The following is a 25,202-nucleotide window of genomic DNA, read 5'->3' as shown; positions in this document are numbered from 1 at the left end:
GTTTTCTTGAAGACCATGATGTTTTATTTTAGTATTTGAAGACTGCTACTTAAAATTTTTACAAAGAACCTCACTTTTAAAAGAAACTCGTCAGTTTTTTTAAAAATTAACATGTGCGAGTAATTATAGAGCTTGTGTTTTCTTTGAAACGGTGGCTGTGTTCATTTTCCTCATACATTTACAGACTGTCTCAGCTGCTGCCAAGAATGGTACATCATCGAACAAAAACAAAGAAGATGAGGACATAGCTAAAGGTAAATGCTCAAGCATGTATAATTTAGTGTTGCTTAAAACACCCTTGCCAGAACAATTTATTTAAATAAAAATTATAATCAAACTGGTTATACTTTTAGTATTTTACCTCAAATCTAGTAGGGTCTGAACAGGATACAAGATTGATTTAATTCATAATCCTTGTCAGTAATATGTATTTAATGTCCTACCTTTGGGGAGATTTCATTTCACCTTTTCTTTAATGCCAAAGTTATGAGTCAAGCACAGAAATATGTTCACGGCTTGTCCTATATGGAAAGCTACCCATATTATAATGTCACAATCTGTTTGCTATAAAAATAATAGCTGCTGTATATGACAGACTGTGATAATAAGGAATGAGCAAAAACTTTATTTTAAAAAATGTCATGATTTTCTGCCCTGTCCTCCCACATCCCAAGAAAGCTAACTGTTCAGCATTTAATTGGACAAATAAAATATTCACTCGATTTATTCTTATTAAGTTTTATATTATTAAACCTTTCTTTTTAAACTTGAAAAAATCAGAATTTTGTCTTTTTTTTGCATTTTAATTTTTCAAATTAGCTATTGAATTATCATTGCAAGAGCAGAAGCAGCAGCATGCAGAAACAAAATCCTTATATCCATCTGCAGAAATTCAGTTAAATAATAAAGTTGCAAGGAAAGTAAGAGCCTTGTATGATTTTGAAGCCGTTGAGGACAATGAACTCACCTTTAAACACGGTGAAATTATTATTGTCTTGGATGACAGGTATGTTTTATATCTTTATTTCTGGAATATTTTGAAATTATGAAGTATAATATTCTTTATTTAGAATCTTGGATATTCAGGTCTTTGACTTTGGTGTATTTGAATCATAATGGAGCCTTTTCATACCTTAATTTTTTTCTAAAATAAAAGACTAGATATGTGAGGTTTTTATTATTTTATTAAATTTGGTAGTATTCTTTATATCTTGGATAAAAGATGTATTAAGTAATATTGTTACTTACCACAATTGTGAAGTCACCTGAATCCATTACATTGGGAGTTGTGTATATCAAAAAATTTTTTTAATAATAAATTTATTTTTTGTATTGGTGTTCAATTTGCCAACATACAGAATAACACCCAGTGCTCGTCCCGTCAAGTGCCCCCCTCAGTGCCTGCCAACCAGTCACCCCCACCCCCTGCCCTCCTCCCCTTCCACCACCCCTGGTTCGTTTCCCAGAGTTAGGAGTCTTCCATGTTCCGTCTCCCTTTCTGATATTTCCTACCCATTTGTGTATATCAAAATTAGTGGCAAAAAAAAAAAAAAAAAAAAAACCCACCCAAAATAGCTTGTAGGAAGAAATACAGCTATATTCTCTCTCTCTCTTTCTCCCTCTCTCTCTTTTGAAGAGGGTGAGAGAGGGATAGGAGGGCAGAGGGAGAGGGAGAGAGAGAATCTCAAGTAGATTCCATGCCCAGCTCAGAGCCTGATGCAGGGCTTGAGTTCACAAGCCAGGGATCATGACCTGAGCTGAAACTAAGTCGATGCTTGACTGGCTAAGCCACCCAGGCTTAGCTATGTTATCTTTGATAAAAGCAGCCAAAAGCTGTGCTCAGCTCTTCCCTAGTTCTAGCCTGCTACTGTACTCTCCCTCACAAATTCTCTATCATTTAAAGTTATAGTAAAGAATAGATCTATTGTACATCGGAAGCTAATATAGTATTGTATGTCAACTACATTTTCAACTTTTAAAAAAAGGATAGATCTGTCTCTGTTGGGCCTAATTCTGTTTTTTACTTTGCTTTTTTAAAGAAGTTGATGAAATTTAGCAAGGGTGACATCTAACAGCTTGTTGCTGTGAACAGAGATTGCAGATGCATTCAGTATCTGTTATAAATAACTTAGTAAGAATATATTAGTCTAGTGCATTTTTAAATGAGTAGATACACAAAATGGTTTTACTTTCCTGCAGTAGTTATTGAAAAACGTTATGTAATAGGCTCTGTTTATATAAAAAAATGAATGAGAACACAGTTCTGTCTTACAAAATCTAGACTAAAGGAGGTTACGATTTCTATATAGATGTTTGTATGGAATGAAGATTGTGAATGCCATGAAAGAGGTAATATTGGGTCCAGAAGAGACCAGATTTGTACCAAGTGCAAGCATCTGGGAAAGAAGGCTTAACTGGTGAGGGTTCATTTCAGGTGAACCTTGGTTTTGGTTAGGGAAAGTTTTACAAGAAATTGAGAATAGGAAAAAAAGAAGGTCTCTTAGGCAATCAAGAAAATAATCATTTTTTTCTTTGATTTTTTAAAAATAATTATTCAGAATAGAACACATCCCTGAATGATAGTAAGTAATTTTAAAAAATGTTTTTAATTTTAAAAAATATTTATTTATGAGAGAGAGAGGCAGAGACACAGGCAGACAGAGAAGCAGGCTCCATGCAGGGAGCCCCATGTGGGACTCGATCCCGGGACCCCAGGGTCACACCCTGAGCTGGAGGCAGATGCCCAACCGCTGAGCCCCCAGGCTTCCAGATAGAAAATAAATATTAAGGGGCAGGCATAGCGTGGGCTCTGAACACTGACATTCTGAAATGTCAGGGTTCTTAGTGTAATTTTGGTTAGAATATTTACAAAAGAACCTAGGTTTATAGTTCACATACTTTTATACAACTAGAATATTGAATTTATAAAACAAATAGAGACTAAACTACAAAATAAGTTTTTGCTCTAAGATTCAAATTTTGAGTATTTTATGTAGTGAGAAAATATTCTAAAATAAATTGCTATTTGGGGTGTCTAGGTGGTGCAGTTGGTTGAGCAACTGACTTGATTTCAGCTCAGGTTATGATCTCCGAGTCATGAGATCCAGTCCTGAGTCAGGATCCATGCTCAGTGCACACTCTGCTTCAGATTCTTCTCCCTCTCCCTCTGCCCCTCCCACTCATGCATGTGCACGTGCTCTCTTTCTCTTTCAAATAAGCAAGTCTTTTAAGAAAAATTGCTACTTACAAGGTAAATAGATTACTGATTAATGACACAGGTACTTTATCACTTATCAACAGGCCTGTACTACCCTGTGCTGTAATTAAGTGAATTCTCTTTTTCTTTTTTTACCTGTTGTCTTTCATGAGTGTATACCTTGACATCATTTGGAGTTCATGTGGCATTATGCTCCTATTATAGTCGTTATGTTGCTGTGCTGCATGTGTCTTTTCACACGTTTATTTTTTTATTTTATTTTTTTTAGATTTTATATATTATGATAGACATAGAGGGAGAGCGAGAGAGAGAGGCAGCGACACAGGCAGGGGGAGAAGCAGGCTCCATGCCGGGAGCCCTACGCAGGACTCGATCCGGGACTCCAGGATTGCGTCCTGGGCCACCCAGGGATCCCCCCTACACATGTTTAGTTAAGCAAAAAGTCATTTAATAATTTAGATATATATAAAATTATTTTCAGTTGAGAATACTGTAAGTTGAGAAATTTTTTTCTATATGACTTCTAAGAGAATCCAACATGAATATGATGGAATATGTAGGTTGATTGCTGTCTTTTTAATGGTAGGATACCCCAATCTTATTTGCCATAGACATGTCCATTAACACACCCTTAGGTTAAATGTTGTCATTCAGGGTGATAGTGTATCACTGGCAGGATTTTTAAGCATAAATGCAAACTTGAGTCCTAGAGTGAAATGACAGTCTTCAGTTAAAAGGTGGTCATCTAGATGATCGAGAATATGATTATATTCATTGTTTTTATATTGCTGTGGAAATGAAAGCACAGTGTTAAAATTTTCATGTATAGAATTTGAAGTCCTGTGAAGATACATCATTTTTGGACTTTGGCTTAAGAAACACTGAACTCTAATAGAAAAGGTGCACATTTCTTATTAACAGAATATACCAAAAAAAGAAAAGTTATTAACTTTCTACATTTTTAGATTTATCTCACCATTCCTTGTTTGTTACGTACTATTTCAAATAATCAAGTAGAATTCCTAAAGTTCCAAAAATGCTATGTTGTGATTAGACCCTCCGTGGCGTTGTACATTTGGTTCTTTCTTCCCGGAAACCCCTGTCAAAAGAGGCAGACATGTTTAGAAAAGAAAGGAACTTTACTTGTAAGGAAGATTTGCAAGGGAGCCCAGGCTTTAGAATGATTGGCTCCCTTAATTAAAAAACGGGTATTTTAAGGAAATGACCCTCTACAATATTGCCAAGATTTCTAGGTTTACTATTTGTATGTTTGTGGTTTTTTTCCACATGATTATCATATCCATAAATAGGGCATCAGTTATCTTTAGCAGTTGTCATTACGGAAGTCAGCAAACAAGAGTGCCTGGGTGGCTCAGTCGGTTAAGCCTCCAGCTTGTGAATTTGGCTCAGGTCTTGGGTTGTGGTATAGAGCCCTGAACCTGGCTCCACACTTAGTGGAGAGTCTGCTTGGGATTCTCTCTCTCTCTCAAATAAATAAATAAATCTTAAAAAGCAAAACAAAAGTCAGCAAGTGAGTGGTTTTAGCTGAGAAGCCAATAGCCTAAAGGAGAACTCAGGTGTTAGTTTATTTTGAGACTTCAAATGAGCCAGGATAACTTATTTTTTTGTTAATGTGCAAAGTTGTCTGTTTCTTTATATTTTTATTTTCTTTTTTATTCATAATGGCAACAGAGCAGATGTCATTTATATTTCCATATCCTTAATTTCTTTTTCCTCCTAGCAAATGCCTGTTTAATCTTCAAACTTGTGTAGATTTTACATCTTCTGAGAAGCCTTTACTCTCTGCCATTAGTTTCCAATAGTTAGTTCTTTCTCTGTGCTGCTGTAACTCCCTGAACATAATAGCATTTCTCATGTTGTACTGCAGTCACTTCTCTACATATGTCTCTCCTGCTATACGAGTTGATTCTGAAGAGGTTCAGTACTTCCTTGGGAAGGGAGAAGGGGGAAGGAGAAAAATCTCACAATCCTTGTTTTTTAGCAAGGTAACGTAGTTAGTACAAGATGGTTGAAAAATACTATGCTAGATTTTTGTTCTTGAGAACAGAAACTGTCTCCCATTAGCTTTGTAACTTCTTACTTAATCTGATGTCGCTTGTTGCCTCTTTGGTAGGCTTTCATAAGTGTTAACTGTATAATCAATTCATTGGTAATAAAGTTTCTGTCTTTATCATTTTCACTCAGCTGTGATTTATTTTTCTTAATACAAAAAGCTCTAAATGCTGCATTGAATTATCAAACAGTTTTTATAAAATTACAGTGCTGAAATACCTTAATTTAGAAATTTAAAATTAAATATTATTTTGTATCACTAACATTCCAAAGAATCAACTGATTGTCAGTGGAGAGAATTTAGAGCTGGATTAGGGCTAGGAAGGAGTCATCATGCTTTGACATGGCATTTGTTTTGCCTACTTTTATGCTTTATCAGGAAGTTTGCAGTAGTGGCTGAAAGGGAATTTATCCTATATTAATAGGGCCACTAGAGGAGGCTACACATAAAATTGTTGGTAAGTTCAAATAGAATCCACGTGTCCATTTCACAGGTTTGGGTTTTCTGGTTTTTTTTTTTTTTTTTTTTTTCTGTAAAAATTCCTCTGAGTTCAGCTGTCCTTTTTAAAATGGAAAGTATAATTTTAAAAAGCATGTGTGGAAGAGAATTTCTTACTTTATATAGATATCAGCAGACATGACATATTAGATACAATTTTTTTAAGATTATTTTTGAGAGTGAGAGCAGAGCTAGCAAAAGAGAACATGAGTAAGGGGGGATCCCAATGTAGGGCTTGATCCTAGGACCCCGAGATCATGCCCTGAGTGGGAGGTAAGTGCTTAACCAACTGAGCCCCCAATATATTAGATACATATTAGATATCTGTATATTAGAATTGTCAATATATCAGTTATTTTCAAGTTTTAAGAATTTGAGTGAGATGTAGCTCACATCTTTGTGGTACTTTTTAAATGAAATCACATTTCAGAGTCCCAGAAGTTCATTCATCCTGCAGTTTCATTTTTTAGGAATGTATGCTCAATAAGTCAAATTTTTGGAAAGGAATAGACCAAATTATTTTCTTTTTTTTTTTTTTTAATTTTTATTTATTTATGATAGTCACAGAGAGAGAGAGAGAGGCTGAGACACAGGCAGAGGGAGAAGCAGGCTCCAGGCACCGGGAGCCTGATGTGGGATTTGATCCCGGGTCTCCAGGATCGCGCCCTGGGCCAAAGGCAGGCGCCAAACCGCTGCGCCACCCAGGGATCCCTAGACCAAATTATTTTCTAGATTCTATGGTTGTCCATATAGAAAGGCCAACAGAATCAATGGACAAACTACTAAAATTGGTAAGACTTCATCAGGGTTTTTAGATACTGTCTAAAAACTAAAAATCAGTAGGTAAAAGATTGCCATACTCAATAAAGATCATAAATGATTTATGATCTAGAGTTAAATAACCTAATAAATATATGTAAGTACTTAATGGAGAAAGTCATAAAATTCTTTGAAAGACATAAAGAAATATAAGTATATATAATATGTTTATTTTATCTTGTTAAGATTGATTTGAGAGAGCACGAGCAGGAGGGGTAGACAGAGAGGGAGAGAGAAGGCCAAGTGGACTCTGCTGAGCATGGAGCCTGATGCAGGGCTCCATCCCAAGACCCTGAGATCATGACCAGGACCTTGAGCTGAAACCAAGAGTCAGATGCTCAACCAGCTGTGCCACCCAGGCTCCCCTACGATATGTTTTTTATATAATTATACACAGAGATACCACATTCATGGTAAAGAAAACTTTAATGTTGTAAAGATTTCATTTTCCCCATATTAATGCATAAATTCAGTGCACTTCTAATTAAAATCCCAACAGGACTTTTTTTCAGAGAACTTGAAAGCATTTTAATTTTTTTTTTAGATTTTTTTTAAAATTTGTTTATTTATGATAGGCACACAGTGAGAGAGAGAGAGAGAGAGAGAGAGGCAAAGACACCAGCAGAGGGAGAAGCAGGCTCCACGCACCAGGAACCTGACGTGGGATTCGATCCCGGATCTCCAGGATCACGCCCTGGGCCAAAGGCAGGCACTAAACTGCTGCGCCACCCAGGGATCCCGAAAGCATTTTAATTTTAACATTAATATGAAAATATGCAGGTATGCAAGAGAGGGTACTTTTCCCTGCCAAGTATCAAGGCATATTAACAAGCTGTAGTAAATAAATATATGGACTGTTCAACAGAATGGAATCTAGATCCATCTGCTCATAAACAGATAGCAGCCTGCTGCTTGAAAGATAGGATATCGTAAATCAGTAGAAAAAATGATGTATTATTCAATAAATTTTTGCTGAAATAACTGGTTCTTTATATAGTACTAATAAAATATTGATTCAGGTTCACATACATATGGTTTCATTCGAGATGAATTAAAGACTTAAACATGGGGTGGGACACCTGGGTGGCTCAGTTGCTTAAGCCTCCACCTCTTGGTTTCTGCTTAGCTAGTGATCTCAGGATCATGAGATCAAGCCCCATGTCGAGCTCCACACTCAGCTCGGAGTCCGCTTGAGATTCTACCTCTCCCTTTGCCCCTCCCTCTGCTCACACACACATGCTTTCTCTCTCTCCTCCAAATAAATAAATCTTAAAAAAAAAAAAAAAAAGGCCTTAACATGGGGGAAAGATAAGAAAGAAAACCTAAAACTATTAAATGTATTGGAAAACAGATTTGGGAGTTCAAGGATAGAGAAAGATTTCTTTTAAGGAAACTATAAACCATAAAAGATTGCTAAATTTGATTACATGGAACAAAAAACACTATGCAGTAAAAGAAACTGTAAACATATGTTAAAAGACAAGTGACAGTTTGAGAGAAGGTATTTGCATAATTCAGACAAACAGTTGCTGTCCAGGATATATAAAGAACTCCTACAGATCCATGAAAAGAGATAAATAGCCCAATGGAAAAAGAAAAATGAACAGAAAACATGAACAAGCAGTTAACAGAAGAGGCCGTCTGAATGGCCAGCAAAACCTGTGGATGCTCAGGAAGCGCAGATGAACAGAGCCCTGAGAGAGGATTTCTCTCCTGTCTGACATCAAGTGCTGCGTGGACAGTTAACACGTGTGAGGGAAAATGACCTTTTCACATGCTGCTGAGGACAGGAGGATGGTGCGTCGTCACGACCTCTTAAGAGACTACTTGGCAATAGTTGGTAAAATGGAAAATGTTTGTGTCCTGAGGCCCAGCAAGTCCATGTCTGTGAATAAGCCTAAAGAATTGTTGCTTGGGATCCCGGGGTGGCGCAGCGGTTTAGCGCCTGCCTTTGGCCCAGGGCGCGATCCTGGAGACCCGGGATCGAATCCCACGTCGGGCTCCCGGTGCGTGGAGCCTGCTTCTCCCTCTGCCTGTGTCTCTGCCTCTCTCTCTCTCTCTCTCTCTCTCTGACTATCATAAATAAATAAAAATAAAAAAAAAAAATGACTTAAAAAAAATTGTTGCTTGTCTACCCTAGAATTGAGAATGACCATTACCCCATCTATGTAAGGTAAAAGACTGGAAATATTTAAGTGTTCATCCATCTGGGGATGGATAAATCAAATATGCTGTATTTGGATAATGGGAACCTTTAAAAGGGATAAACAAGATATGAAAGTATTAACATATAAAATGTAAAAGTCTATAATGATTACTGTATCTGTAGACTTTGCTATAGGTTTATGTAAACAAAAACTATACTTGCAGGAAGGGTACGTACCAACTGTATGTGGTGGTTTGGTAGGTTGGATGTAGGATTCAAACTTGGGTTTTGGTAAAGGGGACTTCATTGTTGCCTATAATTTTCTTTTTTAAGCCCAGCATCAAGGGGCGCCTGAGTGGCTCAGTCAGTTAAGCGTTTACCTTCAGCTTGGGTCTTGATCCCAAGGTCCTGGGATTGAGCCCCATGTTGTGCTCTCTGCTCAGCAGGGAGTCTGCTTCTCTCTCTCCCTCTGCCTGCCGCTCCCCCTGCTTGTGCTCTCTCTCCCTCTCTTTCTCTCTCTCTGTCAAATAGATAAGTAAAATGTTAAAAGCCCAGATATGACTGCTTGTTAATTGGTTCTACATTTAAATATGGGAATGTGAATGTTGACTTTATTTATGCTTTTCTGTATCTTTCATTCAGTTTAAGAACTGCTTTTAAGTACAGTTGGATATGAACTATTATTTTCAGATAAATTTAGGCTAAATTTAATTTTTATTTTAATTCCTCTTCCCGTTAATGTACTAAAATGTAGAGGAACAAATGACATTTTTGTACTGTATTTTCAGTGATGCCAATTGGTGGAAAGGAGAAAATCACAGAGGAATAGGACTCTTCCCATCTAATTTTGTAACAACTAATTTAAACATAGAGCCTGAGGCAGGTAAGTTAAATTTTAGAGAAGAATAAATCTATTAAAGTTTTTTACAGGGATGCCTGGGGGCTCAGCGGTTGAATATCTGCCTTCGGCTCAGGGCATAACCCCGGGGTCCTGGGATTGAGTCCCACATTGGGCTCCCGCCCGGAGGGAGAGCAGGGTCAGGAGCAGGGCTTCTCCCTCTGCCTGTGTCTCTGCCTCTCTCTCTGTGTCTCTCATAAATAAATAAAATCTTTTTTAAAAAATGTTTTTTACACTTGAATTTTATTCAGTTTTGTTTTTGATGTTGTTTTTATTTTTTTTTTTTTTAAGATTTTATTTATTCATTCATAGACACACAGAGAGAGAGAGAGAGGCAGAGACACAGGCAGAGGGAGAAGCAGGCTCCACGCAGGGAGCCCGACGTGGGACTCGATCCCGGGTCTCCAGGATCACGCCCTGGGCTGCAGGAGGCGCTAAACCGCTGCACCACCAGGGCTGCCCTTGATGTTGTTTTTAAAGTAATTTCTACGCCCAACGTGGGTCTCAGACTCGTGACCCTGAGATCACGAGTCACGTGTTCTACCGACTGAGCCGGTCAGGTGCCCTGGTTCAGTTTTGAATATAAAGTAGATTGGCATTTAACTCTGTTTTAAATTATTTGTAGACAGTATAGTTTAACTTCTTACCAAATTAAGGGGTTAACTTATTCCAGGTCAATTTCAATAATTTTTTTATCATTTTATTTTAAACTCTTTGAGAATTAATGTACATAATTGCACATAAGGCATAAAACAATCTGTAATGACCAGGCAGATATTTAATTATGATTTAATTTGTATCTGTTCAGTATAAAGAATATTGGTTTTATTCATACTTCGAACCACAGTATCGAAGGGAGTAGGTGGCAGGTGGGGGCTGGTTGACAAGTGCCAAGTGTGATTACAAGGGTTAGGAGTACTCCCAAATTTTAGATTTTTCCTCACCTTGATCTGATCCTGGGGAACTTGAAGCAATAATAAAGCAGTCTAATTGAGACAGTGGTTTCCTACTTCACATCTGCTGTCAACCATGCAGAGGAAGCTTCCATTTGTTATGTAGGCAGAAAGGTGGGGGTTGCTGAGTGTAAAGAACAGCTAATAGTATTACGATGCTCAAGATCAGAAATAATGTAGCTCAGTGGTGTTTGAGTACTCTTTTATCAGGTATTGTACAACATCCTTGGCTTGCACTATTTCATTTGATCCTCACAACTCTGTGAGATAGGTACTTTTGTTATCCCATTTTACAGATAAGGAAACTGAGGCTGAGGGTTTATGTGGCTAGCAGGTGATAGAGCCATGATTCTAAAGTCAGCCAGTCTGCTCCTAGATGTATTCATACTGACTCACATGCAGGTGCTAGTCTGTATTATCAGTTTTAGAGAATAAACTTAAATTATGAAAGCTCTGTGCATTGTGTGTAATGCCGTCTTTGTATGAGTGGGGTGATGGCATTCAGTTAAAGTAAACTCGAGAGATGTAAAGACTTATTTAAAGACAGAGTACTTTGCCAGTAGTTACATTTTTTATTCTTTTAGCCTGACTCTCTAAGTAGTTGTGAAAATTGGAGATGCTGTTTTTAATAACTCTGTAAGACCATGCTCAGGGGATCCTTTGTAGAAATTTCCCCTTGGCACAGGCTGGAGAGATTGAGCTGTGGTTTTAAAAAGTAGACAATAAAAGAAAAAAAAAAAGTAGACAATATTCTGGCTTCTCAGTATATCCTCATGTTATGTTGAGCTTTGCTCCTTAGGACCTATTTGAAAGCCAGGTATCCAGGTATTTAAATTAAGTGGCTAACTGTTGGGACGTAAAAATCCTTTGGTTATAGAGATTTTTCTTCCTGAGGGGTGTACATTTTATTGGAAACATTACTCTTTAGATGTGATACAGTGTCTTCATTGAAGGCTCTAACATGGCCTACAAGGCAAACAGATTTTTGTATTAGAAGCAAGGTAGATTTTTATTGTAATTTTATTTTTATCAAAATTTACTTGATTAAAGTATAGTACATTATAGCAACACTCCAGTGAAGATTTAAATAGCTCTCTGGATATGTATATTTATGAATTGTCTTTCAACCTTCTCTTTATGAAAGAGAATCTTGTTTGTTTTCTGTTGCTTTAAGTCTATTATCAAAATTAGGTTGAGATTGAGTAATTTTTTTGTCATTGTGAAGATGATATTGATTGTTTTTTGGTTTATATGGGAAATGCATTTTTATAGTAGGGCCAGTGTAGAAGGAGCTCATAGATTAACTCTGAAAGTGGCTGGTTGGATTACATGCTACTCTTGTGTATCCATCCTACTGGTAACACTAAGTTTTTCAGAAAATGCCTTTAATAGCAGTTCCCATAATACTGCTTGCTTGTTCCACAGATGGTAAGTTCCATCAGGGCAGAGACTGCGGTCTGCTCTGTTGACTGACGTATTTCCAATGCCTAGAACGATGCCTGGCATACAGTAAGGGCTAATAAATGTTTGTGGTGTGAGTGAACGAACCTAGTAATAACACGTTGATTATGGAATGTGATGACTAAAGAGTTTCCTTTGTCTTCTTATGGATAATCACAGGCTACTTACATATCAGTGATTAAAATACCAAAGTAAATGCTGAGGAACTTAAAGCTTACTTTGTTTCCATAGCAGCTGTGGACAAGTTAGATGTAACTGAGGAGGAGGAGGAGGAAATTAAGAAATCAGAGCCTGAGCCTGTGTATATAGATGAGGTAGGTAGAGTCTTTCTCTTGTTTAATAATTAAACTGTCAACACTTTTAAGATCCATTATCCTTGAGAGTGCTTCTTGCAAAGAGTAATTTTTATGTTCATTGAAATGAAAGCTCTTGAGTTTCTAAGTGTCCGTTTATTTTTTTAGGATAAGATGGATAGAGCCCTGCAGGTACTCCAGAGTATAGATCCAACAGATGCGAAACCAGACTCCCAAGATCTCTTGGATTTAGAAGGTATTTAATGCCATTGAGTATTTAGCTACCGGTGGTGTCCCGGATGTCTTCTTCCTTGCGTTTCGCTTCTAGAAATTGGAGATCTCTGCTGGGAAGTAGACGAGTATAATAAAGTAGTAAATGTCTACCTTGGAAGGTGTTGCTATCAACCTGCCTGTCGTGGTTAAGAAGGAAGTCTGTATTTTTCTGTAAGCGCACTGGTGATACTGGCTGAAGAGATTTGCAGTCCAAAAGGGGCAGGATCAAGAGTAAGAGCGTATTAAATTAATTGAGTCAAAGTTAGAAATTCTTCCTTCTGAGTCCGTTGTATCTGATTTTAAAGGGCAAAATTATACATGGTCTGTGTTAACTTTGAAATGCCCTTTGATGCATGCTGATAGGTCTTTTTAATCCCCAGGAAATTGGAAACGATTACAAAAATGTTTTTATGCCTTTTTAAAAATCCTTTGGAAGAAAAATCTTTGATAAATGGGTAAATATTCCTAAATCTTTTTATCGAAGAAACTCTGGTTATGAATATAGGATACTACACTATGTATTTTATCAGTGCTTACATTTGGAAATACACAAAATGTTTAATTTTAAAGTGACTTAAATACTTGAAAAATGTTGATATGAGAGACACCTAACTCTGGGAAACGAACAAGGGGTAATGGAAGGGGAGGTGGACGGGGGGGACGGGGTGACTGGGTGATGGGCACCGAGGGGGGCGCCTAACGGGGGATGGCCACTGGGTGTGATACTAGATGTTGGCAAATCGAACTCCAATAAAAAAATATACAAAAAAGTTCATATATAATCTACATAATGATATATTTTATACACTGTGACTCAAGTCCATTTACTTAGATAATAGTTTTCTAGATTTTTGAGATAACTCCATATTTCAGAGTTATAAACTTAGTACCTCAGAGAACATGGTGGAATTTCTCTTTTGATTTTGCCTTTGGTCACAGATGATAATATTCCTGCTGAATAGCATTAAAATTAGGTCTTTTATAGTCCTTTCTCTAGCATAAACATCGTTTTCTTTGTATTATGCATGGTGTTGTATATTGGTGTTCTTAAAAATTGTTGAAATTGATTTAAACTGGTTTAAGTTTCAAGATTCAAAAGTATTTTTATATTTACAGATATCTGCCAACAAATGGGTCCAATGATAGATGAAAAGCTTGAAGAGATTGATAGGTGAGATTCTTTGTGCAGAGAATAACAAGTGTAGTTTTCTTTCTTTTATTTGAGAGAGACAGAGGGAGAGCACATGAGCTAGAGGGACAGGCTCCGAGCACAGAGCCTGATGTGGGGCTTGATCTTGTGGCTTCAGGATCATGATCTGAGCCCAAACCAAGAGTCAGACGCTTAACCAACTGAGCCACTCAAGCCCCCCAACAAGTATCGTTTTCTTATCATTACTTGTTTTTTTGGCAAAACTAATCTAAGGAGTTTTGTGGAACTGTTCAATCTGTTGAAATTGTCTCTCAATTTCCAAAAGTCTTACAAACGAGTAGCAAGCTGGTACTTTTTATTTTGGTAGCAGTTTTTTTTTTTTGTTTTGTTTTTGTTTTTTCCCAAAGCAGTATAATATACATAGAATCATGTACTCTTGCTCTTATGGGGCCAGTCTTCATTTGCTCTCTTGGGCTAGAATTGAGGGGTAATGAGGAATAGGAATACAACTGAACAGAACACAGAATGAGAACTGGGGTCTTGTTATGTGATGAGAAGTAGTACTTGTAAAACTTTCAAATGAAATTTCCCTTATATTTGTGAGGCTAAATCGAATACACATACCTCTCCTCGTTTTTCTTCCTTGTGTTTCTGTATTTCTCTTGTCCTTTTAATCTCCTTATCTAACATAGTCTTACTCTTCCTTAGAAATAGCAGCACTAAAGGATAGACTCAACATTGTGAGCTTTTCATTTGTTTTTGCCTCTTCTGGTTCTTCAGAGCTTTGTGTTTGTAGTCAGAGGGAGAAGTGAAGGGAAGATGAGGATAAGGCTTTAGTGTTCCAACATCATCCCTTTCTAGATTCCATTTATTGAACTATAAAACCGCACGAGAAGAATAGGAACTGCTTTGCTTCTTATCTGCCTTTACCAGAGAAGGGTAGCAGTAAGATATTTTTCTAGTCACTAAAGATTATAATCTTCTTCCATGTGATTTTTTTTAAATAAATTTCTTATATTTTATTCTTATTTTGGAGAAAGCATTAAATATCTACATATGCATCTACCGCTTTGGTTTCACTGCAAGGGTGTTAATGGTCAGTGACTAATCAAACTGGAAACAATTAGAAAGAAACATCATAATTATCTTAGGTGTGGCTAGGAGGACAATTATAAACCTTTCTGGATCTTAAAAGTAGCCCATATCCTTCAGCCCATCAATTTCAGGCCCAGACTAGATATATAAGGATATGCGCAAAGATCTACCTCTTAGAGTATTCTTCACAGTATGATTTATAACAACAAAATTGGATTTATAACAACTTGGGTAGAAGTAACTAAAATGTCTCTCAGTGAGAGATTGATTTTTAAAATAAAATTACACATCCATACATTCTACAATAAAAAGCATGGTCATTGATAAATATCTATTGACATGGAAAGATACCATATTGTGTAATAAAAAAGTAGAGGCTATGGCAGTATAATCTTATTTTTGTTGATAAAAAGAGTATCTTCAGAGGAAAAGGTTTAGCACAGCTAAAAACCAGAATGAACATTTCTCATAGGAGTTAATTTTTTGAGTCACAGCTCACCTGTTAGCCAGTTTTCTCTTCAATTTCAGTTTCTGAATAGGCCAGCTGGCATTTTCTGTTCCATGGCCACTGACTGCAGATGTAGCTCTTGTTCTGGAAAATGCTTGCTGTTCTTCAACAAATTTTTATTGACTCTATCCTTGTCAAGCATTCAGAAATTAATGAAATACCATTTTTCCCTTGAATGGATCATCATCAATTTGTTTTTCCTCATATGGGCAACATTATTATTAGAAAAGGAAATTTTAAATTTATTTTCTATTTGTCATTGTTTGGAATGACCATTTGTAGCATTTATCACACCAAGAAATTATATTGGACAAACATGTAAATTGACCAAAAAAAGTTTAGATAGATTTATTGAACAGAGATCTATGGTCTGAACTTAACAATGTTCCAGGTTATTCCTTTTTTTCTTTTTTTAAGAGAGAGGGTGAGTTGGGGAGGGGCCAAGGGAGAGGGAGAGAGAGAATCTTAAGCAGGCTCCATGCCAGCGTGAGCCTGTTGCAAGGCTGGATCTCACCATCCTGAGATCATGACCTGAGCCAAAATCCAGAGTCAGACACTTAACCGACTGAGCCATCCAGGTGCCCCTGTTCCAGATTATTCTAATCTTCTTGCTACTGCTCTCCAAAAATCATTTTCTGTCACCTTGATCAGATTTGCCTTTTCATTCTTCTCACTCCTTTTGCCTCTCTTAATTCACACTGTCCTACTGACCTGACCTAGTCGTGTTTTTTTGCTTGGGCCTATCTATCCTTCCTCAGGTGCTAGTTTAAGTCCCAGCTTGTCCATAAAGTCTTTTCAGTCTACCACCACCCAAATTAGTCTCCTTTTCTAAACTCTTCTGTTCTTACCTATTTCACATAATTTTGGATTCAGTTTTATGCCACTTCATATCTTTTGCTGTTTTCCATGTGCTTAGATTTGTCTCCCTATTAGATTGCAATCTCTTCGAAGGAGAGTGCTACCCCTTCTCCATTTTCTTTGTGCTAGTATAGTGTTTGGGCACAATTCAGTAAAATTTTTAATTGTTTTGGGGTTATGTCTTGAATCCTTGAAGGTGATTTCTGTGTTCCCATGGTGTTTCAACAGTATACTGGGTTATGTGGACCAAATACCTATGGTTAATTCTTAGTCACACATTGGTTAGCATGGACACTAATTTCTGAAGCTTTCTGTGTGGTTTACAAATGATACTCTGAAAACAGAGTTTGACCTGCTTTATATAGTCGTATGTACAAGAGAGGAAATAGCAGCTTATTGTTTCAGACATAACATTGTAATAGAGGAGAGGTAACGAGTCTTGATAGGACTCAGTCCAGGTCGTTTATTTATTGGTCCTGTGTCTGGTCGTCTACCTCTGCTGCTTGTCTTTTAAGCCTCTCCATATGTGTATAAAAAGAGCTACATTTAATAAACAGGCTGTGGGTGCAACATGAGGTGGCCATTTAACTCCTATATGAACTTGTCAGTTGTCATGGGAGTTCTTTATTACTCTCCAGGGGAACACACAAACTTGTACCAAGTTAGAAGGGTTTGCTCTGGAGTTCCTTGGGCAAATTTGAAAATGCTCTTATTTGGATTTGTTATTTACAAAACACCTGATTTCACTCACCTTCTCAAAAGAAACCAACAAATAAGACAGTAGGGATTAGTTTATTATATACACACTGATTTTATTTGCATTTTCAAGGATAATTACTAGATTGTTTTCATTTGCTTCTTTAATGTATATAAGCAAATGAAAATGTGTGATTTTGTTTGTGTTCTTATTTCAGTCCTGTTGTGTTTCAAAACAGGCTTTGGATCTTGCCTGAGTACTTTCTTCCACTAGATTTTAATTAAGGCTTGGGCTCTTCCAAAATTGAGAAATTATTTTGCTTTTGTAATTGAGTTTTCAACGGAAACCTATAACATGTGGAACAGAATTGTCCTAGTACCAAAATTATGAATTGATTGCATTTTTATGAGATGTGGAAGGGACTTTCCCTAATATTATGAAGTTCTATCAGCCTAGTTATTACGAGAATTAAAGAATTCCTCCTCTCATTTTCCCATAGTGAATATTCTTTCATTGTGTATAAAGAACCTTTTAAAATATGAATGGAAAATGTGCTAAATTTAAAAAGTAATTTATGTTCCTAAATACATGCTTAAAAGCATTGAAGAATATTAAAGTGCTTTTCTTTTATATCAGGAAGCATTCAGAATTGTCTGAATTGAATGTAAAAGTCTTAGAAGCCCTGGAACTATATAACAGATTGGTGAATGAAGCACCAGTATATCCAGTCTATACAAAGCTCCATCCTCCGGCACATTACCCACCGTCATCAGCTGGGGTTCCAATGCAGGTGAGTCTGTTTTTGAAAACGTTTAAAAAAAAACAAAAACATTTTTCAAAATTAGAAAAAAGTTTTTAAATTAAAAACAAAAAGTTTTAAATTAAAAAAAAAGTATTAAAATTTCTGTGGTCCATGAGTAAAGTCATAAAATTCATCTTTGATAGTCCAAGAAGTATGGGCTAACTAATAAACGTTCACCAGGACAAATTAGATACTGATAGTTTATAAATAATTTTACTTCATTTTTAACATGAACAAAGAGACCATCAAATATACGGTGGGAGTTCTGGCTCTTCATTTGCTTTTGTAAATATAAAAAAGTTCAAGTCCTTTTAGGACAGAGCCTGACATATCAGAAGTCCTCTAAATGAGGTACTGACACTGTTTCTGTGGCTCAACAAGCACGATTTAACATTTAAAATTTCTGTCAAGATTTCTTTGACTTCCTGATGAGCAAGAGGCTTATTAGTTAATGAACGTCTTTTGTCCTCAGATCATGCTTTATATTTTTTCTTTGATGCATAACATAAATTGTTAAACATTCATGCACAACAAGGATACGATGCAGGCCCGTCGGTGCTGGGTCCATAAGCCATTCATGAAGAGCCTCTTTTCCCAGAGCTTTACACCTAGTCTGTGTTTCCTGCTGAAGCGAATACTTATGTTTATCACCATCCAGTATTCTGAAGCCTTTTCGACCAGTTAGCAACTGAATCCAGAATGAATTTGGATGAACAAAATTCATGTTAATTTATGAGATCTGCTATGTAAAGGAGTGTGTGTGAAGGAGACACCAAGGAGAAAAGATAGAATGTGGGTGTATAATCTAGATAACTTGACACGACATAATTGTTAAGTAAAAAGAAGAGTTTCTATGGTAACTGTCACATCAGACAAGATGCATTTATCAAATATGCCATGTCTCGAACTTTTGAAAGTGGTGAAAAGAATCCTTACATTCAAGGGTAGAAAGGATTTCTGGGTGCAAAAGACAGCCAGAGTTTATTCAGTATTGCTTCTGTTTTCAATGAATGTTTGCTGCTACTGTGAAAGGGGAACAAAATAGAAGTGTCTCCACCATTATCTGAAAGAAATATGTTATATGTGCTTCTTTGTGTGTTTCTAAAGGGTTATTTGTCATTCCTATGTAAGGTTTTTGTGTTTTGTGTTGTGTATTTTCAGACTGTGTTCTGCTAAGCACAACCCAGGTTTTAAAAAAGTTAGCTTTCTGTCTGACTCTTCACATAGCTTCTGTATACTATTCATGCATAACCGCATTTAAAATATTCAAAGTTCCTATTCTAATTAGAAAAAAAATTCTGTGCTAAAAAAGTTGGGAGTAACACACCATGAATTGGATCTGCAAAGGCCACTCAGGAGCCCGCATTGTAGAAGCGGTCCCTTCCCAGGCTCAGCCGGTTGGCAGTGGGTTGGTACGTGTAGGCCAAGGAGTCGATGTGATTGATGGCAGCTGCATTAAAGTCGATTCGGCACTTCCAGCATGCTAAATCTTCGTGTCCGTGGTCTTTGCTTTACAAATAGTTTTGTTTAAAACTAGCGTGATGATAGTTACTGTATGATAGATTTTAAGTATGTGCATTGTGTTGAGGGCTGTATTTGGTAGGCAAATGGTAGATCTGGTCCTTAAAGGAGACGCTACTTTGAACATTAGGTAAGGCACATAAAATACCAAAGAAACTGAGACCATTTTGCTATTTCCTGAGGATACATTCCTTTTACCTAAAAATCTTCTTTACTTTTGTCCTATTTGTTGTAAAGGCAGAAGATAAAGGAGATGTTGCCAGAGAGGGTCTGCAGCCTGCCCTGATTCTTCCAAGTGTCATTCTTAGGAAGGAGTTGAATAAGTCATCCCGGGATAGGGGTTAAGAAGGTCGTCATTGAGATGGTGACTTGAAGTGGTGATGGGCCGCCCTTCGCGGCGGCGGGTAGTTTCCTGTGGCTCTGCGGCAAGGCACGGTACTGAGTAATAGGCAACCTGGATGGGTTCCAGCCTGCTGCTTAACAATATGCCACCTCCTTTCCTTTCAGCCTCCTGCAAAATAAAAGAACAATCAAGTAAATCATAAATTTCCATAGATTTGGCACTGTGATTTGGCAGCTCTCCCCTTTTTGTACTAGGGTAGATAGATTGGTGGAACCAGATTGCTACCCAGAGAACTATACCGTTTTATTTCATTTAAGTCTTTTAAAGTATTAGCTATGTTGTTAAATAGATGTTTGGGAAATCAGAGAGTCAGTTTTTTCTCTTTGGTTAATAGACATACCCAGTTCCGTCACATGGTGGAAACTATATGGGTCAAGGCATTCACCAAGTCACTGTTGCCCAAAGCTACAGCCTCGGACCAGATCAGATTGGTCCACTGAGATCTCTGCCTCCAAATGTCAATTCTTCCGTGACAACACAGCCTGCACAGACGCCGTATTTAAGGTAAGTTTCTGGGAGCAGTGTTAATTTTGTCATCATATACATTAAATTTTCACAGACTTTCATAATGAGAAAAATTGACCTTTTTAAAAAAATAATAGTAATTTTATAGTAGTACTAATAGTTGAGGTGAAGTTATAGAACTTTCCATTCTTTTTATTTTGTTTTGTTTTTAAAGATTTTATGTATTTATTTATGAGAGACACAGAGAGAGAGAGAGACAGAGACACAGGCAGAGAGAGAAGCTGGCTCCATGCAGGGAACCCGATGTGGGACTCCATCCCGGGACTCCAGGATCACATCCTGGACTGAAGGTGGCACTAAACGGCTGAGCCACCCGGAGCTGCCCAGAACTTTCCATTCTTAATGCCATGCAGTCAGATTGGTGCTATTCTTAGCTTTACTAAAATGGTTGCCTAGACGTGGATTATAGTCTGGGTCCCTGGGACAAACTAATGTTAACTGTCCCTTATAGGGACCAAGCCCCTGATGTACCCAGCACCCACTGTGCTGTAATCAGCCTAGCAGAGTGGTCCCAGGAATATCTGTCTGCATGCATCCTGAACATCAGAAAACTTTACTTTGACTCCCTAGTGTGTTTGAGCTGTGGAATTTGTGTTTTTTGTTTTTTGAGAGAGTGAGAGAGAAAGAGAGCACAGGGGAAAGGAAGAGGGAAAGAGAATCTCAAGCACACACCACGCTGAGCTCAGAGCCCGACATGGGGCTCCATCTCACAACTGTGAGATCATGACCTGAGTAAGACAAGAGTTGGATGCTTAACCAACTGAGCACCCAGGCGCCCCTGTGGCCTAATATTTTATACTAACACTTCTCTGAAAATCAGGTTTATATATCGCTTTCTATTAACTGTGCTTAACCATACAAAATATTCATTCAATATAGTCATGGTAGATGATCTTTAATCAAATTTCATGAGAATAAATTGTAGATATTATCCGAAAAACCTGTTCACATTGGTGTTTAGTAAAAAAATTTTTTTCTGTTATTCTGTGTTGATGCTAGAAATAATGGGGAAAACTGGAGCAGGGTAGACATTAATCCTCATGTTGTAAGCAGTGTATTTGGTATAATTTGAAATTATGTATCTTTTAAAAAGAATGTATGTACAGTAATTATAGGAACATGCAGGAATCGTGCAATTTGGTGTGATTTTCAACTTGTGTTTTTGTTTTGGTGTAGCGTTAATGAGTAAACTGTAGGTCAGGGCTTCCGTGAGGGTAGATTCAGGATCCTGTGTGGATTACATTGTTCTCCCTGCCTTTGTCATTTTTACGTAGAGATGCAGGTTAAGTTATGAGGGGCAGCTTTGAAAGTGCCCTATGAAAAGGAAAGTATAGGGCACTGAAGAAAAGAGGTGGTCTCCTCCGTGCCGGACCGAGAGCTGGGGGAAGGGAGGGCACCATCTGCAGGTGCACTTGAGCTGGGCTTGTGCTCAGTGTAGCTGGCCAGGGACACCACCTTGAGAAACCCAGTCTGCATCTCCTCAAAATTTAAATATTTGCAATAAGAGATTTTGTAGGAAACAAAATTATATAGGCCGAAACATATAATCTTATGTTTTGTTTCTTTTTTGAGTACTTTCTTCTTGCCAAATACAAAAATTATGTTGACAGTGTTGGACAGTTGGAGTAATTATAAACAGAACAGCAGAGTTACATAAACTTGAAAGATAGAAAAGGCATTTATTGTTTCATGAGGATTGATCTCTGACCATGACTTAGATAATGCGAGATTTATAAATACGGTTTTCTTTTTAAAATTTTGTTTGTAGCACTGGACAAGACACTGTTTCCAACCCTGCTTATATGAACCAGAACTCTAACCTTCCATCAGCTACTGGTGCAGCCGCTTACACGCAGCAGATGGGGATGTCTGTGGATATGTCATCTTATCAGAACGCTACTTCCAATTTGCCGCAACTGGCCGGCTTTCCAGTGGCGGTTCCAGCTCATTCAGTTGCACAGCCTCAGGCAAATTACCATCAGCAGCCTCTTCTTTAGAACAAACCCAAGCATTTTCTTGCAAGCCTTCATATGTGTATTACTTGACCTTTGTGATTCTAATCTGAAAATATTAAAAGAAAAAATTTTTTTCTCAACTCAAAAGAATGGTGACTAAATAAAGCACAAAAACTTCTCTAACTCTGCTAGGCCATTAAAGGATTTTTTTCAATCCAATTTGTTTGAATTCCAACTTTTTTTTTTTTTTAAGATTTTATTTATTTATTCATGAGAGAGACCGAGAGAGAGAGGCAGAGACACAGGCAGAGGAAGAACCAAGCTCCATGCACGGAGCCCGACGCGGGACTCGATCCCGGGTCTCCAGGCTCACACTCTTGGCTGAAAGCGGCGCTAAACTGCTGAGCCACCCCGGCTGCCCGAATTCCCACTTTTGATCAGAGGCAGCTTCAGGTAGCTTCCAGTTAGTTTGTCTTATTTTCAAATCTTTCTACACAAATCTGGACACCCAGTAACTAGCCTTATGACACTTAAAGAACATGGGAAAGGACTATGGAAATTCTACTTTTAAAGAAACCATCGTTTATCCCTAAAACCTGATCATTGGGAGAGCAACAAAACCTTTGAATATTTTTTGTCTGCATATTTTTTTCAGTGTTCCCCAGAAACCGTTATTTCAAAAGACGAACTTCCTTTTCGGTGAGCATTTAGCTTGCCAACGTATTTCCCTTTGGCTCCTTAAATTGCAATTGTGCTTGCAGTACTGTCAGTTTTGCTCCCTGTTATGTTGAGTAGTAATTAGCATATAATTGTCTATAGAAGCAAGAGCAATTTGGAAGGAACAAAAATGTTTTCTGTTATTAACCGTGAAGACCTTATAAATGCAGATGTGTGGTAAGCATTTAGCTCGTCCCTGTCAAGGCAGCTGTGAGCCGAGGAATGCCCCGCAACGCATTTCTATTCCCTGGAGACCAGCATTTTTCTTACAAGATTCCCTTGTATTTAGAATTGCCATAATGACCTCCTAAAGTGACTTTGGCCATTCTCTAAGGAAGATAAGGCCCGCTTGTTTTCCTTCCTGAAATGCGGTGTGCAGAGATGCTGCGTTTTCTCTTTACGGATTACTTGTGAATTTGAGCCATGAGACAGTCCTAGGAATTTGAGGTGATAAATCCTAAGCATGAATAATAAGTGTGTTTTTATAGAAGTGTGTTTCGTTAAAGAGGTGATTCAAGTACCATCGCTATTGCCAGGCTGTTGAAAAATTTGGCCATTCCTCTCAGAGAGGATTGTAAGCCTGTGGGACACCAGCAGGCAGTGGATTGATAGGGAAGCTCAAGACGGTTTTTCTGAAGCCTACATTGTATGAATTAGCTTACAGTGCTGATAGACTCCACATACTATTGGAATCAGTAAACCAGTAGGGTTATAATTTCCTCCTAAAAATCCATACACTGCTGTATCCTCTACCAACTTTTTAGATAACACAAAATAGGAGGTGGTGAAAACATATGCTTAGAGATAGATGGTACTTAGACGGGGAAAAACAAAGGACATAAATTGTTTTTCAAAGAAAGCCCTTAATCTTCCTGCTAAGAATCTATTTGAAGGAAGTGTTCTGAAAATTTTTGTCATTTATCTATTTGCAGAAATTTAATTACAAGTATGTTCTTTTTTTTTTCAAAGAAACTGTGTCCTAAAATAAAACGGTCTATATATTACTTGGTCTACATTTAAAGGAAGAAACGGAGCAGTATTTGAAAGCCCAATTTCTGTCATTGTCTTATTTCAGATATAAGTAACTTTTAAGAGAAGGTTTTAACCTTGAATGTCTCCTCTTTTTTTCATCCAGTATTTTCCTTCCATGTGAATTCACTTCTATACTTTTTTAAAAATTCTCAAATGGTACCTTATTTTTTTGGAAATGAATCTTCTATTCTTTAAAGAAAAAACATAAAAAGCATTTATAAAGCTGCTCTTGATAACCGTTAATGTTTGCATATATATCGAAAATCTTACATTTTTTTTCCTCCCACACAGTATTTAATAAGGTTATTTTAATGTTTGTGTAAATATTTCATGTATAATTGTGATCTGAATTGTAAGAGCTTGATTCTGCGTAAGTCTTTGAACTCGTCTAAATACTGCACACCCACTCAATTGGGATCAGCCAATTAAGTTCACCAAATGTAGTTTTGGAATAATATAACATGCGACATGTATATAAATAGTGTATATTGGCATTTATCTGTGAAATTTTATACATCCAGAAGTGTCTTCTCCCTCTTAAATTAAAAACAATTTTATTTTGGCCACACTGTAATGGGTTTTGTGTTGCAGGTTGTTGATAGTATAAAAATGTTATTACATCTGTGTACTAGGATGATATTTTTGGTTTAATAGGAAATAACAGGGTTGTTATTTTTCTTTCTTTTCCATGTTCTTATGGGTTGTATTTATTTTAAGACCTCTTTATAATTAAACGTTTTCTTCCAAAGGAATTGTCTAATATCAGATTTCTACATTGGGTTCACACTTGCTGTTTTATAAAAAAAATAATAACTGCTATTTCATAGGTAATCTTGGTACATTAGAAAGAATTTCCCCTGGGTATTAAAATATATGGAGTGGGATATGTTCATACAGTTTAGAAAATGTACAGTCTACCAACATTGTCTCATTATTCGGTAATTACAGAATTACCTGAACATTAAATAATTATATTGTTTATCAAGTAGGATTTGAAATTATTTGCATATACAGTTTCATCTGATGCCATTTCAAGTAGTTGATAATTGAGCATATAACAAATTTCACTGTACATTTTAAAGATGATTATAAAGGTTCACCTAAATTTTTAAGTAATTTATTTTGAATGTTAAATATATTATGGCTTAGGTATTTTCAAAAGTTTCTCTTAGTAAAAGTCGTGTCTAGTCTCTTCTAGGGAAGGAGTCCTTGAATTATGATGAGAAAGCTCAAGTCATTTTTATAAGTAATAAATTATAAAATAGCACCAATCTATCATGCTCTGTTACTGTAAGAAGACATTTTTC

At 37.0% G+C, this 25,202-nt stretch overlaps 1 protein-coding gene across 3 annotated transcripts in view; it reads left to right on the top strand.

Annotated features, from left to right (window-relative positions):
• Positions 1-24,647, top strand: part of STAM2 (signal transducing adaptor molecule 2) — a 44,572-nt gene extending 19,925 nt beyond the window's left edge. For 2 of the 3 annotated variants that reach the window (XM_025468977.3, XM_025468975.3), the window contains exons 6-14: positions 185-254; positions 820-1,006; positions 9,543-9,637; positions 12,298-12,380; positions 12,528-12,615; positions 13,749-13,803; positions 17,577-17,730; positions 20,001-20,170; positions 21,960-24,647. In XM_025468977.3, the coding sequence (XP_025324762.2) occupies positions 185-254; positions 820-1,006; positions 9,543-9,637; positions 12,298-12,380; positions 12,528-12,615; positions 13,749-13,803; positions 17,577-17,730; positions 20,001-20,170; positions 21,960-22,188 (1,131 nt within the window). In that variant the 3' untranslated portion in view covers positions 22,189-24,647. The remainder of the gene's footprint in view (positions 1-184; positions 255-819; positions 1,007-9,542; positions 9,638-12,297; positions 12,381-12,527; positions 12,616-13,748; positions 13,804-17,576; positions 17,731-20,000; positions 20,171-21,959) is intronic. The other variant, XM_035702144.2, reaches the window with a different exon arrangement.
• Positions 24,648-25,202: the final 555 nt, after the last annotated feature.

Source organism: Canis lupus, chromosome 19 (assembly GCF_003254725.2).
Source record: "Canis lupus dingo isolate Sandy chromosome 19, ASM325472v2, whole genome shotgun sequence".
Taxonomy (NCBI): Eukaryota; Metazoa; Chordata; class Mammalia; order Carnivora; family Canidae; genus Canis; species Canis lupus.
Note: the sequence above shows the minus strand (reverse complement) of the source record. Positions and strands in the feature narration are given on the sequence as shown.